The sequence below is a fragment of the Copadichromis virginalis genome, linkage group LG5, assembly GCF_057382275.1.
Source record: "Copadichromis virginalis isolate Kocher_CV1m ecotype Utaka linkage group LG5, C_Virginalis_male_GT1.1, whole genome shotgun sequence".
Lineage (NCBI taxonomy): Eukaryota > Metazoa > Chordata > Actinopteri > Cichliformes > Cichlidae > Copadichromis > Copadichromis virginalis.
Genome location: NC_140622.1, coordinates 3,170,026 through 3,187,145, shown reverse-complemented (window position 1 = coordinate 3,187,145; position 17,120 = coordinate 3,170,026). Strand labels below are relative to the sequence as shown.

The 17,120-nt window shown below is 41.8% G+C and overlaps 1 protein-coding gene across 4 annotated transcripts in view; it reads left to right on the top strand.

Moving 5' to 3' along the window:
• Positions 1–17,120, top strand: part of LOC146708760 (calcium-dependent secretion activator 1-like) — a 344,830-nt gene that overhangs the window by 86,795 nt on the left and 240,915 nt on the right. For all 4 annotated transcript variants that reach the window (XM_085455584.1, XM_085455583.1, XM_085455585.1 and 1 more), the window contains exons 4-5: positions 12,682–12,762; positions 13,388–13,624. In XM_085455584.1, the coding sequence (XP_085311710.1) occupies positions 12,682–12,762; positions 13,388–13,624 (318 nt within the window). The remainder of the gene's footprint in view (positions 1–12,681; positions 12,763–13,387; positions 13,625–17,120) is intronic.

Genomic DNA, 17,120 nt, shown 5'->3' with positions numbered 1-17,120 from the left:
CCGGTGCTGGCAGTATCTTCCTGTCTGCAGCCGTTAGCGCCGCTAGCACTAGCATTGTTGGAGTCCTTAGCTACAGCCTCGAAGTGAGCATAGAAAGTGTTCAGCTCGTCTGCCAGAGTCACGGCCGCGTTCGTCATACCGATTGTTGGTGCTTTATAGTCCGTTATTGTCCTTAGTCCCCGCCACAGGCTCCTAGAGTCACTCTGTTGGAGTTGTGACTCTAGTTTCCTCCCGTAGCGCTGCTTCGCCTCTTTCACCGCCCTCCGCACGTTATATGATGCGGCTTTGTACGGGTCCATGTCCCCCGTCGTGAGTCCCGTGTTGTAGGCAGCGGTGCGGGATCTCAGAGCGTCACGGATGGTTTTATCCACCCATGGCTTCTGGTTGGGAAACGTTGTGATAGTCTTTGTCTCCACGGTATCATCCGCTAGTTTCCCACTAGTTAATAACTGTACAGTACTCTGTTTCTAGTAACCATTGTCCTTAATGTAAATATGTAAGAAGAAAAGAAAATGTGTATGTTTCTGTCCTGTGTACTGTTTGTTTGTATATGTGTCTTTCTGGCTGCTGTTACAACCAAATTTCCCCTTGTGGGACAATTAAAGGATTATTCTATTCTATTCTAAAAAAATACTTCAGTAAAGTTTGAAATACTGATTCAAAAGTAAGAAAATTACAGGCTGTGAAAAATGTAAGGTTTTGGAGGATGTTTTTATTTTCATGCAAAGCTACCCGAACCTTGTGCTATATTAACATAATGATAAAATATTTTCAGTAGATAGGAATACAAACTTTTAAAAAATTCTAATTATACTCTAATTATACTCAGCCTGAATCTGAAGGGGAAAAAAAAATCTATTTTCTGTTGCCTACACAGAGAGTCTTACTTTGCTTCTAAATGGGAAAATGTATACAGTCAGGGGTTAAAGTGGGATTCAGCCATTGGGGGAACCCAAAAAATCGTTGTAGTGGCTCAGTGTGGGGTAGATTTTCTTAGTGTACAGGCTGTGATCAGCTGACCTGCTGCTCTTTGTGGATGTACACAACTTAAATCAACCAGATGTGAGCAGATGTTTCTGTTTTTCTAGGTGGTATAAAGTTGGTATGAAGGTGGAATTCAGTCGTTGGATTTAAGCAGCATCATCAGCTAAAAGTCACATGAATCTCTGCTGCACTTGATGTAATATAACTCTGACCATGAAACTACAGCCAATGTGGAGCAGTCACACACTGTTCTTTACAGCAAAATAGCCTATTTATCTGGCAGGGTAGCTCTTCATGCAGTATTTACAGAGCAGTTAGTGTACCTCAGATTGTTTTGCAACAGGTTTCACAACATGAAAAAAACAATGTCACACGTACACACCTAATATTTGAAATAAAAACTTGAATGTAAGCTTTAAATCTGCACATTATGGAACACCACTGAGCAGTCTTTACCTTTAAATCTAAGCTCTCTTCTTCCTCTCCTGTCCTGTCTTTCTTATCTTTCTACATCTCTGAGTAAAGTTATTTCTCACTCTTTTACGTCCCTGTGAAATACAGAAGCTGTACCTTTGGGTACCAATACCGCTGACTTTGGCACACATCTTCTCTTTTTATGTGACATTCTCTGGTGATTATCCTTCCTCATGTGTTAACTTTCTGTTATCATCACTTACAGTGGGGCAAAAAAGTATTTAGTCAGCCACCGATTGTGCAAGTTCCCCCACTCAAAATGATGACAGAGGTCAGTAATTTGCACCAGAGGTACACTTCAACTGTGAGAGACAGAATGTGAAAAAAAAATCCATGAATCCACATGGTAGGATTTGTAAAGAATTTATTCGTAAATTAGGGTGGAAAATAAGTATTTAGTCACCTCAAACAAGGAAAATCTCTGGCTCTCACAGACCTGTAATGTCTTCTGTAAGACGCTTTTCTGTCCCCCACTCGTTACCTGTATGAATGGCACCTGTTTGAACTCATCATCTGTATAAAAGACACCTGTCCACAGCCTCAAACAGTCAGACTCCAAACTCCGCCATGGCCAAGACCAAAGAGCTTTCGAAGGACACCAGGAAAAGTATTGTAGACCTGCACCAGACTGGGAAGAGTGAATCTACAATAGGCAAGCAGCTTGGTGTGAAAAAATCAACTGTGGGAGCAATCATCAGAAAATGGAAGACATACAAGACCACTGATAATCTCCCTCGATCTGGGGCTCCACGCAAGATCTCATCCCGTGGGGTCAAAGTGATCATGAGAACGGTGAGCAAAGATCCCAGAACCACACGGGGGGACCTGGTGAATGACCTGCAGAGAGCTGGGACCAAAGTAACAAAGGTCACCATCAGTAACACACTACAACGGCAGGGAATCAAATCCCGCAGTGCCAGACGTGTTCCGCTGCTGAAGCCAGTGCATGTCCAGGCCCGTCTGAAGTTTGCCAGAGAGCACATGGATGATACAGCAGAGGATTGGGAGAATGTCATGTGGTCAGATGAAACCAAAGTAGAACTTTTTGGTATAAACTCAACTCGTCGTGTTTGGAGGAAGAAGAATACTGAGTTGCATCCCAAGAACACCATACCTACTGTGAAGCATGGGGGTGGAAACATCATGCTATGGGGCTGTTTTTCTGCCAAGGGGACAGGACGACTGATCCGTGTTAAGGACAGAATGAATGGGGCCATGTATCGTGAGATTTTGAGCCAAAACCTCCTTCCATCAGTGAGAACTTTGAAGATGAAACGAGGCTGGGTCTTCCAACATGACAATGATCCAAAACACACCGCCCGGGCAACAAAGGAGTGGCTCCGTAAGAAGCATTTGAAAGTCCTGGAGTGGCCTAGCCAGTCTCCAGACCTCAACCCCATAGAAAATCTGTGGCGGGAGTTGAAAGTCCGTGTTGCTCGGCGACAGCCCCAAAACATCACTGCTCTCGAGAAGATCTGCATGGAGGAATGGGCCAAAATACCAGCTACTGTGTGTGCAAACCTGGTAAAGACCTATAGTAAACGTTTGACCTCTGTTATTGCCAACAAAGGTTATGTTACAAAGTATTGAGTTGTATTTTTGTTACTGACCAAATACTTATTTTCCACCCTGATTTACCAATAAATTCTTTACAAATCCTACCATGTGGATTCATGGATTTTTTTTCACATTCTGTCTCTCACAGTTGAAGTGTACCTCTGGTGCAAATTACTGACCTCTGTCATCATTTTAGGTGGGGGAACTTGCACAATCGGTGGCTGACTAAATACTTTTTTGCCCCACTGTATGTTAATGGGTCGATTTTGACCCATGTATTAAATCAGCTATAAAATACACTAAATCAAAATGAAATCAAATCAATTTAATTCATGTAGCACTTTTACAAACAACAACTGTTGACCAAAGTACTGTACAATAGAATAATCAGATAAAATTTTAAATGAAAGCAAAATCAAGGAAATAATAAGAATAAAATAATGACAGACTCATAGAGACTTAAAAGTTAAGGATTAAAAATGGGTCTTTGGACGAGTTTTAAAAGTATCCAGAGTTGGAGAAGTCCTGGTATATATAACACACACGTGGCATTCTTTCTACAATAGAAATCAAATATTCTCCCATATCTGTTGCAGATGTTCCCATAAATGTGGACCTTGTAGGCCGCTTTGCTTTCACTCTTCTGTCCAGTTCATCCCAAACCAGCTCGATGGGGTTTAAGTCTGGAGACACTGCTGAACACGCCGTGTTTTCAAGCTCACCTTCTTGTTCTTTTTTCCTGAGGTAGTTCTGGCATAGATTGGACTTATGTTTTGGGTCATTATCTTGCTGTAGGATGAACCCCTGACCAACTAAGCATGATGTTCCAGAATGCTGTGGTTTTGGTTCAGGGTGCCTCTCGCTATGTACAAGTCACCAACCCTGGATCCAGCAAACAGGCCCGGACCATCACACTTCCTCCTCCACGCTTGACAATTAATGCCACACATTGTGGAACCATCCTTTCACCTACTCAACAGAGATCCTGCATGATGAACCAAAGATTTCAGATATTGATTCATCAGTCCATAACACCTTCTTCCAGTCTGCAGTAGTCCAATGGAGGTGTTTCATGGCCCAGGCAAACCTTTGTCTTATTCTGACATCTTACAATAGCTTTCTTCCTGGCACTCATCATGTCAAACCTGCAGCTCAAAATCTTCTCTTCACAGCTGAAAATGAGACTTGCTTACTATGACCACTATTAAGCTGTGCTTGAAGCTGTTGTCCTGTGAGCTGTCTGTTAACTCTCTGATTCAGCTGTGGCTTTGGGTCTCTGAGAGTTTTCCAAAGTTTCTGAGTGGCTTTTGCTATACTGATCCATTTAATTGAGAACATTTATTCGATCGGTTTAAACTACGTTTCAGAGCAGTGTTCTGAAACATCTGCACTTTGGGAGCTCAACACAGCGTCAAAATGTCTGTTTTGACCTTCCCATCTCCACCCAAGACACATATATGAAGAATGTATCAATGGATAATAACTACCTTCCATCACCCATATGGAATCTGTCCTCTGTTATTACCTGGGAACCACTGTGACTACATTATGTTGCACATTTTTAATCTCCTTACTCCCCCTGGTACTCAAATTTCCCTTGCTCCAGACCCATAGTCCCACTATTGACTGGGCTAACAATAAGGTTACTTCTTGGAGTTTGCACTATCATCAGTATTGTTTACCCCACGACTGGGTGATGAATGAGAAAATGGCTTTTAAAGCCACCTTGGTCACTTTGAGTACCCACTGATGCTTTTGGCCTCACAAATGCCCTAGCCGTGTTCCAGTCCACAGTAAATGACATCCTCAGAGAGGTTTCCTCAATATCTTTTTCAACCAGACAGGACAAAATTTGGTAGACAGAAAGTGGAGGTCATATGTGGAGAAACAGATCAGACACAGATCCCCCTCAGGTTAGTTTGTATTAAATAAAAACTGTTTCTGCAGCAGATTATGACCATTTCAGTTTTTAAATATTTTTTCTAAAATTTCCAAGACACTAATTATAATAATAACAATAACAATGATAACAAAAAATCTATTATTTTTTCCATTATTGGATAAAAATGCATAAAGGCAGAAAACTGCTTTAATCTTCCCAGCTCCCAGTGATCGAATGTCAGCAGTAACTGACAGATGACAGCCTTCATTTCTCTAAAAGAAACAGCTGCCAACCACTAAAAGAAAAGTGCCTGGCAGTGTTTTTTGTTACAGAAAGAGAGTTAACTTCAACTCTGAGTCAGTTACTGGTAGTGATGGGAATTCCGGCTCTTTTTAGAGAGCTGGGGTTTTTTTTTGGCTCGGCTCTCTAAAAAGAGCCGGCTCTTTCTGCTCCCAAGCAGCTCTTCAGGTTTTTTTGTTGCTTTAATAAATTTATTATCAACAACAATATAAAATAGGATTCAGTGCATGAATAAACTTCCTGAATCCTCAACAGAATTTTTTTGGAAATCAAGTGCAATGATTTTGTCCAGTTCTTCATCAGTTGAGTTCTGTCTTGCTTGGATCAAAGACTTCTGCTAAAACTGTCTCATAAAGCTCTGGGTTGGTTTATGTGCTTGTGGTGGTATACTGCATGATGCTGTAGATACTGCAGCAGAAGCAGCAGCAACAGTTACAGTAGACACACTGGCACCTTCATTAATATCACACTCAACTGACTGTGTTTTATCTTCCCATTCCCAACCGGCTCTATTTGATATCCTTTTCTTACAGACTCTACACGCTGCCTTTACATTGTCAATAAAATTGAGATGGTTCCAGATTTTGCTTCTTTTCTTGGTGTCACTCATTTTCATTACTATACCTTTCTAATGTGTTGATGTTGTCTCTTGCTGTTGCCCCTGGCTCTTTCCCTTTCTCCCTCCTGCTCTGTTTGTGTGCTACTGCTGCTGCGAGTGTACCTACCGCCCCTCCCCTCTCTGCTCATCACAAACACAAGGCTCACATGCAGTGTGAAGTGAAAAAAAAAAGCGAGAGAGAGAGGGTGAGAGAAAGAAAAAAAAAAGAAACACTTCAAAGAGCTGTTTCATTTGCGACCGACACATCACTAGTTACCGGGGTAACAGTCTGTGTTCTGATTACATTTAATCTTAAAATTTCTTCACAGATTGAGATTTAGTCATTAAATGCAAACAACATTTCTGTAAATGGCTTGGTTCTTATATATCATTTTTCTACTACGAGCAACGTGGTTTGTATTCCTCATTCACCCATTCATACAAGCGTTTTTTTTCTGTCCTTAAGTGGTTTCCATCAAACACTCACATGCATTCAGTCAGCACTGGCAGGTGCTCTGCTATTTATTTATGTGTTACCATGTTGAATCATAGTACCAGGGCTCCGCTAATGATAATCCTTTCTTACTCTGTGCACACACAAACACACTTTGTTGAGTGAACAAACTCAAGATTCAAGATTCAAGTTTACTGTCGTGTAACTGTCGTTACTGTGTAACAAATGGTTACACAGAGCAATGAAATGAAATCTCAGAAGTTACTGAAGTAAGTCTGTGAGTTTCCTGTTCCTGAACAGCGGATCGGTTGTTGATCTCAGATTTAATCAACTCGGAGTTTAATGTTACGTTTTTTCCACGTGCTTCCTCGAATAGAGCATAGAGGTGTTTGTTGAAAAAAAATCTGCCAACAGTCAGTCTGTTACTCTAGTGACTGACTCTGAGTTTCTGATCCATAAAGACGGTTAACATCAACTCTAAGTTTCTCTCATCTCAGTGTTAACAACTTCAGAGTTTTTAGCTAAATCTGTTTCCTGGAATAAGGCGCACTTAAGAGGAAACAACAACACAACCCCCTAAAAAGGTTTTGCAACTGATGACTGTTGTGAAAAAATAAGCATTAGAGCTTTGGAACTGATTTTCTGAGATTTTGAAAAAAATTAAAAAACATTTTTTGCAAATGGGTACGGCAAAAGCAGTCTTTACACCACCATTATATATAAACAAACAACCTTTGTCTGCACAATTGTTTTCTTCTGTGAAGTTTCTTTACACAGTCACTTAGGCACCAGCCTGATAATAAAGACATCGGCCCCAGCTTATAGCTTTCAGATGTTTTCCTATCTTTGCACACTCACTGTTTGTACAAGAAAGCTAGAATATATAAATGCAATCATATGCAGAGGGTAAATGAGTTGAAATAAGAAACTTCTTATGATACTTAAACTCTTCAACTATATTTGAAATAACTATTTTAGTAAGAAAATAGTAAAAGTTTTTACTATGGGTGATAATTTCCTTACGGATTATTGAAATATTCTGATTCCTATTTATCTCAGATCATCCAGTCCTGCTTGACCATCTCCATTTTGCATAAAGTGTTAGTACCACTTTCTATTAATTGATTAATTGATTAAAACAAGCATCAGGAAGTCTGTAATGTACTGGAAACACATATTCAAAATGTTAATAATTATATTTAAATGTACAACACATATGAATACATAAGATTGGCGTAGGCGTGTAGAGCACCATCTTTCACATCATACTTTAGACGTGGATGGCAGCAAATAATATGGTAAATATATTTCAGGTAGGGAAAAAAAAGTGGTGCAATTTTAAAAAAAAGTCCAGTACACAAAAATAAGATGCTATCCATGTTCTCGTGCTTGTTCACTTCAGGGTTGTGGGGGGCGCAACACCATGACCCTGATCCACCTTCATCATTGATTGACCCCTGACCATCAAAAGATCAAGCCTCTCAGCTGAAAACTGGAATATTCAATTTTTGGGCAAATATCTATGTCTTATTTGAAACTATAACTAACCACATCAAGTTCTCTATCCATATTTACAATAATCAGAATCAGAATCAGAAACTTTATTGTCATTGTCACGAGAACAACGAAATGAAGAATGGTCCCCGATCATTGCATCATCCCTAGCAATATCAAAATATAAATAAAACAATAAAATTCAATAAATAAAATAGATAGAATACTTAAAATACTAATAAGATATAACAGTAAAACATTCACATACATTCCCACACACATGCTTCAGACCGTGCATAGATTAACACAAGAGTGGCGTGATGGACATTTTTTTGTAGTATTCAGATGTGTTATTGCAGTTGGATAACAGCTGTGTTTGAGTCTATTAGTCCTTGCTCTGATTGCCCTGTACCGTCTGCCTGAGGGCAACAGTTCGAACAGGGAGTGGCCAGGATGTGAGGTGTCTTTTATGATGTTTTGGGCCTTTTTAAAACAGTGGGCGTTGTGTAGAACTTCCAGTGTGGGGAGAGGGCAGCCAGTGATCTTTTGGGCGGTGTTAATGATCCCTTGGAGTGCTCTCCTCTGAGCCCCTGTGCAGCTAGTGTACCAGATGCATATGCAGTAAGTTAGAACACTCTCAATGGTGGCTCTGTAGAAGGACACCAGCAGTCTCTGTGTGATGTTATTCCTCCTGAGAATTCTCAGGAAGTACAGTCTCTGTTGGGCCTTTTTCAGCAGCTCGGAGGTGTTCACACTCCAGGAAAGGTTCTCCTCTATATTGACTCCCAGGAAGCGGAAGCTTGCCACCCTTTCTACACAGTCCCCATTTATGAATAGTGGTTGGATCTCTGCCTTTTTCCTTCTGAAATCTATTATGAGTTCTTTGGTTTTTGAAGTGTTGAGGAGGAGGTTATTGGCCTTACACCATGACGTCAGCTGCTCCACCTCGTCTCTGTACGTAGACTCGTCTCCCTTGGAAATGAGCCCCACCACTGTGGTGTCATCTGCAAATTTCACAAAGATGTTGCTGTGGTGGCGAGGAGTGCAGTCGTGTGTGTAGAGAGAGTAGAGCAGTGGACTGAGCACACAGCCCTGGGGTGAGCCAGTGCTGAGACTCAGGGCTGAGGATGTGTGATGGCCAACTCTGACTCTCTGTCTACGGCCCGAGAGGAAGCTGTTGATCCACATGCAGGTGCTGTATGGAAGCCCCAGGTCTTGTAGCTTGGCCACCAGTTTGTGTGGAAGGATGGTGTTAAAAGCTGAGCAGTAATCCACGAAGAGCATCCGCACATAGCTACCATGCTCTTCCAGGTGAGTTAATGCAGCATGGAGTGCTGTGGCTACAGCGTCTTCCGTGGACCGGTTTGCTCTGTAGGCAAACTGGTGTGGATCCAGGCTGCGGGGCAGGGCTGCTGTGATGTGTCTGCGGACCAGCTTCTCAAAGCATTTCATTACCACTGGGGTGAGTGCCACCGGTCTGTAGTCATTCAGGCCGGTGATGTGGGGCTTCTTAGGCAAGGGGACTATGGTGGAGGACTTCAGGCAGAGTGGGACAGTCGCCTGTGCGAGGGATTTGTTGAAGATCCTGGTGAAGATCCCAGCCAGCTGTTCTGCACAATCCCTCAATATTCGACCTGGCACACCATCAGGACCCGCCGCCTTCCTCGGGTTAACAGCCTGCAGCATGCGCCTCACCTCGTGCTCTTCCAGGGTGAGGGTGGTGCTGCTATGGGTGGCGTGTTGCTGCTGTGGCTCCAATACCTCCGGTACCCTGGTCTCAAAGCGGGCGAAGAAGATATTCAGCTCCTCTGCCAGCTCCAGGTCACCGTCCGCAGCTCCGAGATTGATCTTATAGTTGGTTAGGTGCTGGATGCCTTGCCACACCTGCTGGCTGGTATTACTCTTCAGATGGTCCTCAATCCTCCTCCTATAGTCCCCCTTTGCCTCTCTGATGCCTCTCTTCAGGTTGGATCGGGCTGTGGTGTAGTAATCCCTGTTGCCAGACCTGAACGCAATGTTCCTCTCCTTCAGCAGCTGCCTGACCTCCCGGGTCATCCAGGGCTTTTGGTTGGGATAAGCCCGGATCCGTTTGACTGCTGTAACAGTGTCTATGCAATGTTTTATATAGCAGAGGACACTGTCTGTGAACATTTCCAAGTCCTGATGTTCAAAGATATCCCAGTTAGTCCTGTCAAAACAGTCCTGCAGCTGCTGAGAGGCACCCTCTGGCCATATGGTAATATTCTTTGTGATGGTAAGAGCAGTTTTCTTGAGGGGGGCATATGCAGGGATTAGAAACAGTGACAAGTGGTCAGACTGACCCAGATGTGGCAAAGGTCTGGCCCTGTAGCCCATTTTGATGTTGGAATAAACTTTGTCCAATAATGGTCAGGTCACGACAATCTTACTTTTATGCAACCTTAGTTTTTAGAAGTACTCTAAGTATTTTTAGGTAAGCTAACTTTAGCTACTAACCTACTGTTAGCTACACTGTTAGTGGTGTAAGTTGTGGTATGTGGTATAAGTTGATTCCAAATGTATTGTTATAATCCATTGGTTTATGTAAGCATGGCTCTACAAGGCAAGCCAAAATGGAGGCAAACGGTGGCTAAAGTGGAAACCTGGCACCCTACTTCTTCTTTGTCTTTCTCCAGGGATAAAATTGAAAGTGCAGACTCCCAGTAGGCAGTGTTATGGAAATTTTAACAATAACCTGCAACGTACCCAGTGAGCGTTTTGAAATGACTTAATAAACATATTGCAATATGGAGAGACCCACTCCAGCCAAACACTAGGGTGATCTCTGAATTGTGGCCACTGCCCTTACACACACAGACACAGACACTCTTAAACAAAGAACATTCCACAGCAGATCATATATCCTTATCTCTTCATTCCAGCTCACCCTTGACCCTCTCCTGGTCTAAGAAAGATAAACTGTCACCTCCTTTACAACAGGATGTCTGGAGACCCTTAAGTCTTCAATGGGTTCACTGTGAGAAGGCAATAAACCTTGTGGCCCACCTGATAAAATTTTACATGCATACAACTGGTGTCAAGAGTGATTATTCTACACTGAGTTGAGAAAGTATTACTACTATTAGTGATGCGTTTAATACATAAAATAAAGAGATTTCCAGTACAGCAGCAGTCTGCCACCTACTGGCAGCCAGTTCTTTGCACGCTGTTTTTATTTATGCTTATTATACAGAACCTACCACATGTGTTACTAGATAATAATCACACACTTTTTTTAGTTTGCTTTAACAGGTTATTAATGCTATTAAATAGAAACACTCAGGTTTTGCATTTTGCAGCTATATTTCCTGCTTATTACACAGAAACTACCAGAGGTAATTGAGTGGGAATAACTTAGAAAGTACCACATTATTACGTTCTAGTTTCCTTTTTGTTACCCTACAATTACCACTTTATTACCAAGCTGTATGTCCACATTGTTACCCCCAGTTTTGGGGCTATTATTATCCTATTACATAAAGTTCATAAATAATATTACTCAACCGTAACCGTTGTTGCTACCATGATATTACGTGGATATTACATGGTTATTACTTTGTTAATTGAATAGTAATAACATAGAAATTACCACATCATTACCCACTTGTTTCCCCCTTGTTACTCTACCATTACCCCTTTGTTACCAACTTTCAGGCCTGTTTTTTCACACCAAATGTAATGCAATGTTTGTACATGAATATCTCATAAACTACATTTTCAGTGGTATTTCTTACTGTCAAAATTAATCACAATCTGTCATTTAGATTTTGAAGTACTTAAAATATGCATATGTCCTATATTTGAGCACATAAATAAAAAAAAAAACAACTTAAAATTGTAAAAATCTATGACCCATTAGTGAGCCTGATTCTGATGGAAGTTTCTTCCTATAAAAAAGGGATTTTTTCCTTCCCTCTGTCGCCAAAGTGCTTGCTCAAAGGGAGTCATGTGATTGTTGGCATTTCTCTGTATTATTGTAGGGTTCACCTTAAGCCCACTGTTGTTTTGACTTGGCACTATATGAATAAAATGGAATTGAATTGAATTGACCTACTCTACCTTCCTACTATTTTGAGACCTACTGCCCTGGAAGAGTCTGATAATCCAGTGCAAACACATGCTGTTAGTGGGATTTAGCTGGTTCTATATTGCCCATAGGTGTGAATGTGAGTGCAAATGGTTGCCTGTCTCTCTGTGTTAGCTCTACAATCTTTCTAGGGTCTACTCTGCCTTTTGGTTTCCTACTTTCCTACTGCCTCTCCCAAAGCTTGTCCCGCATGCTGTTGTATTTCATATTTGTGATTTGTACATTGAAGCAAAACTTCAAATGGCAGAAATGACAGTGTTGTTTTAATTATTTTTTATCAATCCATTTACATTTATTTATTTAACGAGTGGGGCTGATGATTACAGTGTGTGAATGTGTGTGTGAATGAGTGAATGACTGAATGTGGTGTAAAGGGCTTTGGGGTCCTTAGAGACAAAGTAAAGCGCTATACAAATGCAGGCCCTTTACCAGGTCATTTACCAGTCCTGCAAGGTTACCTGGGGCCCTGGCTTTTATCAGAGGAAGTATGGTAGACATTTGGAGGGCTTTGAGGCAGCTAGTACTGAATAAATCCCCTCACCTATTTTCTCCATCTAAACTTTCAGTCATTGAACTACAGCACTGACATTTAACTAATATTCAAACACTGTTTTCTTTATTCAAGATAATTTAATTAATTTGCACCGATTATTTCCTAAATTGAAAACATTCTAGCTACAGAGCACACTGCCCAATATATCTCGCGTGCCATGCCATGCCAGTTTTATTGACTTCACCTGTCAGTGGTCATGAGGTTGTGTCTTATTAGTGTACTTGGGAGTTTTTTGTTTAAAAAGAGCAATATGCACAATATGTGTAATATGTTTCCCCAGCTGGACAACCCAGATGAACAGGCAGCACAGATCAGAAGAGAGCTGGATGGACGACTTCAAATGGCAGACCAGATTGCTCGGGTAAGACATTTGGATGGTTGAGGAGATTAATAATAGGGTTAGGATAATAATAATAGGTCAGGATTGACTCTTATTTTATATTTCAACATATGATATAAATACAGACATTTTTCCTCAGTTAAATTTTTACATTTATATAACATTTATTAGAAATGAGCAGCACGGTGGTTTGGTGGTTAGCACCATTATGTCGTAGCTGGAAGGTTCAATTCAATTTTATTTATACAGCTCCACATCACAACAACAGTCATCCTAGGGCGCTTATATATATTATAAGGTAGAACCCACATTAATAGATGGTAATAGTAATGGTTCAAATCTGCTAGCTGGCTGGGGCCTTTCTCTGTGGAGTTTATATGTTCCAGCGTCCTCTCACAGTCTGAAGTTATGAATGTTAGACTGACTGGCAAAATTGGCAGTAGGTGTGAGCAGAAATGGCTGTCTCCATTTCCATTTTAGTCCTGTAACAGACTGGCAACCTGTCTTGTACCCTTATTCCTGCCCTGTGATAGCTGGAATAGACTTTATCAAAATTTAACAAATAGATAGATACTTTATTGAACACACAAGGGAGATTGTTGGATCATGTTCATTATTTAATTGGCTGCTTTCCCATTTTTGTCAGTATGGGGGGAAGTTCCCTCGGTTTGTCTCTAGAGAAATGGAGGCCATGTACATTGAGGAGCTGCGATCCTCTGTCAACCTTCTGATGGCAAACCTGGAAAGCATGCCAGTGTCCAAAGGAGGAGAGTTCAAGCTGCAGAAGCTAAAACGAGGCCACAACACCTCCATCATGGACATGGGCCAGGAGGATGAGAATGCGCTGTCCAAGTCTGATGTAGTGCTGTCCTTCACCCTGGAGGTAGGTGGAGAGACCTATGAAACCGTTTGTAGAATGATGTCTTGCTGTGTCATTTTACTGGTGCAAATACAGCAGAGTGCACATAATCGAGAACCAGTTGTTGTAGAGAACCGGTTCCCAGTAGTCTAATTCCTTTGAATTGTTAGTCTGCCTGCCTATCTATCCTGGTTATCAGTTATCGGCAATAAAATATGCATTAGTAAATTATTATTTTAAACAATTATTTTACTTATTTAAATATTACTATTATTTAACAATTGAATTTAAAATAAAATCACTATTTATAAATCAATTTATATATTTTTATATCAATATTTCAAAACGAATTACTTCAAATGAAAAAATACAATTAAAAAGAGAAAAGAAGTCATTTAATTAAAAACAAATCAAAGATATATTTCTGAAATTTAAAATGGCGATTCCATTTCTCATTTTCAAATCCATTTCCTCACTGTATTTCCCATTCCTGGTAGCTCACGGTTTAGCTATTATATTAGCAAATGGATTAGCTTAACTCTAATTAGCTGGATTAGAGCTGCAATGCTAAGAAGTGTGTGTGTGCTTGTATAAAGGCTATTCAGCCTTTTTATTTACACTCCACTCCACTACAGTCCAACTCTATTGATGGGCAAGCGTCATGATGGTTATCAATCTGCCTAGTTAAGTGCGAGGGCCGAATATACATATACATATAAAAAAAATTCCCAACTCGCCCCTGCGGGCAGTCTATTCTTCAAGCTCGGGTCCTCTACCAGACGCTTGGGAGTTTGAGGGTCTTAGCTGTTCCTAGGACTACACTCTTCTGGACAGAGACGTCCAGAAGATGTTGCTCTGATGTTCCTCCCGGGATCTGCTGGAGCCACTCGCCTAGTTTGGGAGTCACCGCACCTAGTGCTCCGATTACCACTGGGACCACTGTTACCTTCACCCTTCACATCTTCTTTAGCTCTTCTCTGAGCCCTTGGTATTTCTCAAGTTTCACGTGTTTCTTCTTCCTGATATTGCTGTCATTCGGAACCACTCCATCTATCACTATGGCTGTCTTCTTTCGTTTGTCTACCACCACTATGTTGGGTTGGTTAGGCACCACCATTTTGTCCGTCTGTATCTGGAAGTCCTACAGGATCTTAGCTCGGTCATTCTCTCCCACTCTTGGGGGCGTCTCCCATTTTGATCTCGGGACTTCCAGACCATACTCAGCACAGATGTCTCTATACGTATATATGTCTATATACACTCAACAAAAATATAAACGCAACACCTTTGTTACTGCTCCCATTCCCCATGGGATGGACGTAGAGACCTAAAATTCATTCCAGATACACAATATAACCATCCCTCCCAAACAGTGGTCACAAATCAGTCCAAATGTGTGGTAGTGGGCACATCTGCTATATTGAGATAATCCATCCCACCTCACAGGTGTGCCACATCAGGATGCTGATCTGACATCATGAGTAGTGCACAGGTGTACCTCAGACTGCCCACAACAAAAGGCCACCCTGGAATGTGCAGTTTTGTCTCACAGCAAAATGCCACAGATGCCACAAGCAATGAGGGAGCGTGCAATTGGCATGCTGACAGCAGGAATGTCAACCAGATCTGTCGCCCGTGCATTGAATGTTCATTTCTCAACCATAAGCCGTCTCCACAGGCGTTTCAGAGAATATGGCAGCACATCCAACCGGCCTCACAACCGCAGACCTCGTGTAACCACACCAGCCCAGGACCTCCACATCCAGCAGGTTCACCTCCAAGATCGTCTGAGACCAGCCACCCAGACAGCTGCTGGAACAATTGGTTTGCACAACCAAACAATTTCTGCACAAACTGTCAGAAACCGTCTCAGGGACGCTCAACTGCATGCCCGTCGTCCTCATCGGGGTCTTGACCTGACCCCAGCTCGTCGCCGTAACAGACTTGTGTGGGCAAATGCTCACATTCGATGGCGTCTGGCACGTTGGAGAGGTGTGCGCTTCACGGATGAATCATGGTTCACATTGTTCAGGGCAGATGGCAGCTGAGAATGTCCCAGTTCTTGCATGGCCAGCATACTCACCGGACATGTCACCCATTGAGCATGTTCGGGATGTGCTTGACCGGCGTATACGACAGCGTGTACCAGTTCCCACGAATATCCAACAACCTCGCACAGCCATTGAAGTGGAGTGGACCAACATTCCACAGGCCACAATTGACAATCTGATAGACTCCATGCGACGATGTGTTGCACTGCATGAGGCAAATGGTGGTCACACCAGATACTGACCGGTTCTGGGTCCCCAGACCCCCAATAGCGCAAAAAACTGCACATTCCAGGGTGGCCTTTTGTTGTGGGCAGTCTGAGGTACACCTGTGCACTACTCATGATGTCAGATCAGCATCCTGATGTGGCACACCTGTGAGGTGGGATGGATTATCTCAATATAGCAGATGTGCCCACTACCACACATTTGGACTGATTTGTGACCACTGTTTGGGAGGGATAGTTATATTGTGTATCTGGAATGAATTTTAGGTCTCTACGTCCATCCCATGGGGAATGGGAGCAGTAACAAAGGTGTTGCGTTTATATTTTTGTTGAGTGTATATAAAAATATTAGGGGTGCAACGATACACAAAATTCACGGTTTGGTTCGATACTTTGGTGTCATGGTTCGATATTTTTTCAATTAAAAAAAAAAAAGTTCATGCCTTTTTAATTTGTCATTTATTAAATTTTCACGGCACATTCTGCACCACATCTCTGTGTGTTCATCATTTGTTTGAAGCCAGCTCACCTCCTGCAACTAGTTTTCTGAGAATACGCGCTTCTTTTGTGGTTCGGACTCCTGACATTTCTTTGGAGGTGGAGGAACATCACAGTAATTGCTTAAAGAAGCTTCTTCGACATCTTTAAGAGTTCTAAACAAATGTCTGTCCTCCTCCAGAAAATCTTATGTACGCAAACACTCGTTGCAACTTCTTATCTTGTGCGCGTATTTTATTTTGACAGTGAATGCGCACCTGCGGACCACTTATGTGCAGCCCTGGTTATTTAGCTCGTCATATTGCAGCCACAGAAATTCTTTTGTCCATGAAACCATAAAGCTGCACTTTCTTTTTGCCTTATAGTCTGATTTGTCATAACTTTTCCGTTTTGTGGTAAGCTTTTCTTTGGCTGTCACTTCTTCACCCTGACCTGTCTTATTTGGCTCAGCAGAACTAAAATATACATCCTGCTGCTTTTACACACGCATGTCAGGATGCCTGGGTCGTTGACCCAGGGTATTTGAGTTTATTATATTATTTATACTTTTTAGTCTTTGGTTTCTTTGAGTTCTGTCTTATGGTTTATGTCTCTGTCTTCTTTAGTTGCTCTATCTCCCCTATCACCTGTATCCCCTTGTCTAGTTCGCGTCTCTGTGTATCCTTAGTTCTTATATCCCCGTGTTCAGTCAGTGTCTGTGTCTGCCCTGGTCCCACGTCTCTGTTCCCTCTGTAGTGCCTGCATGTG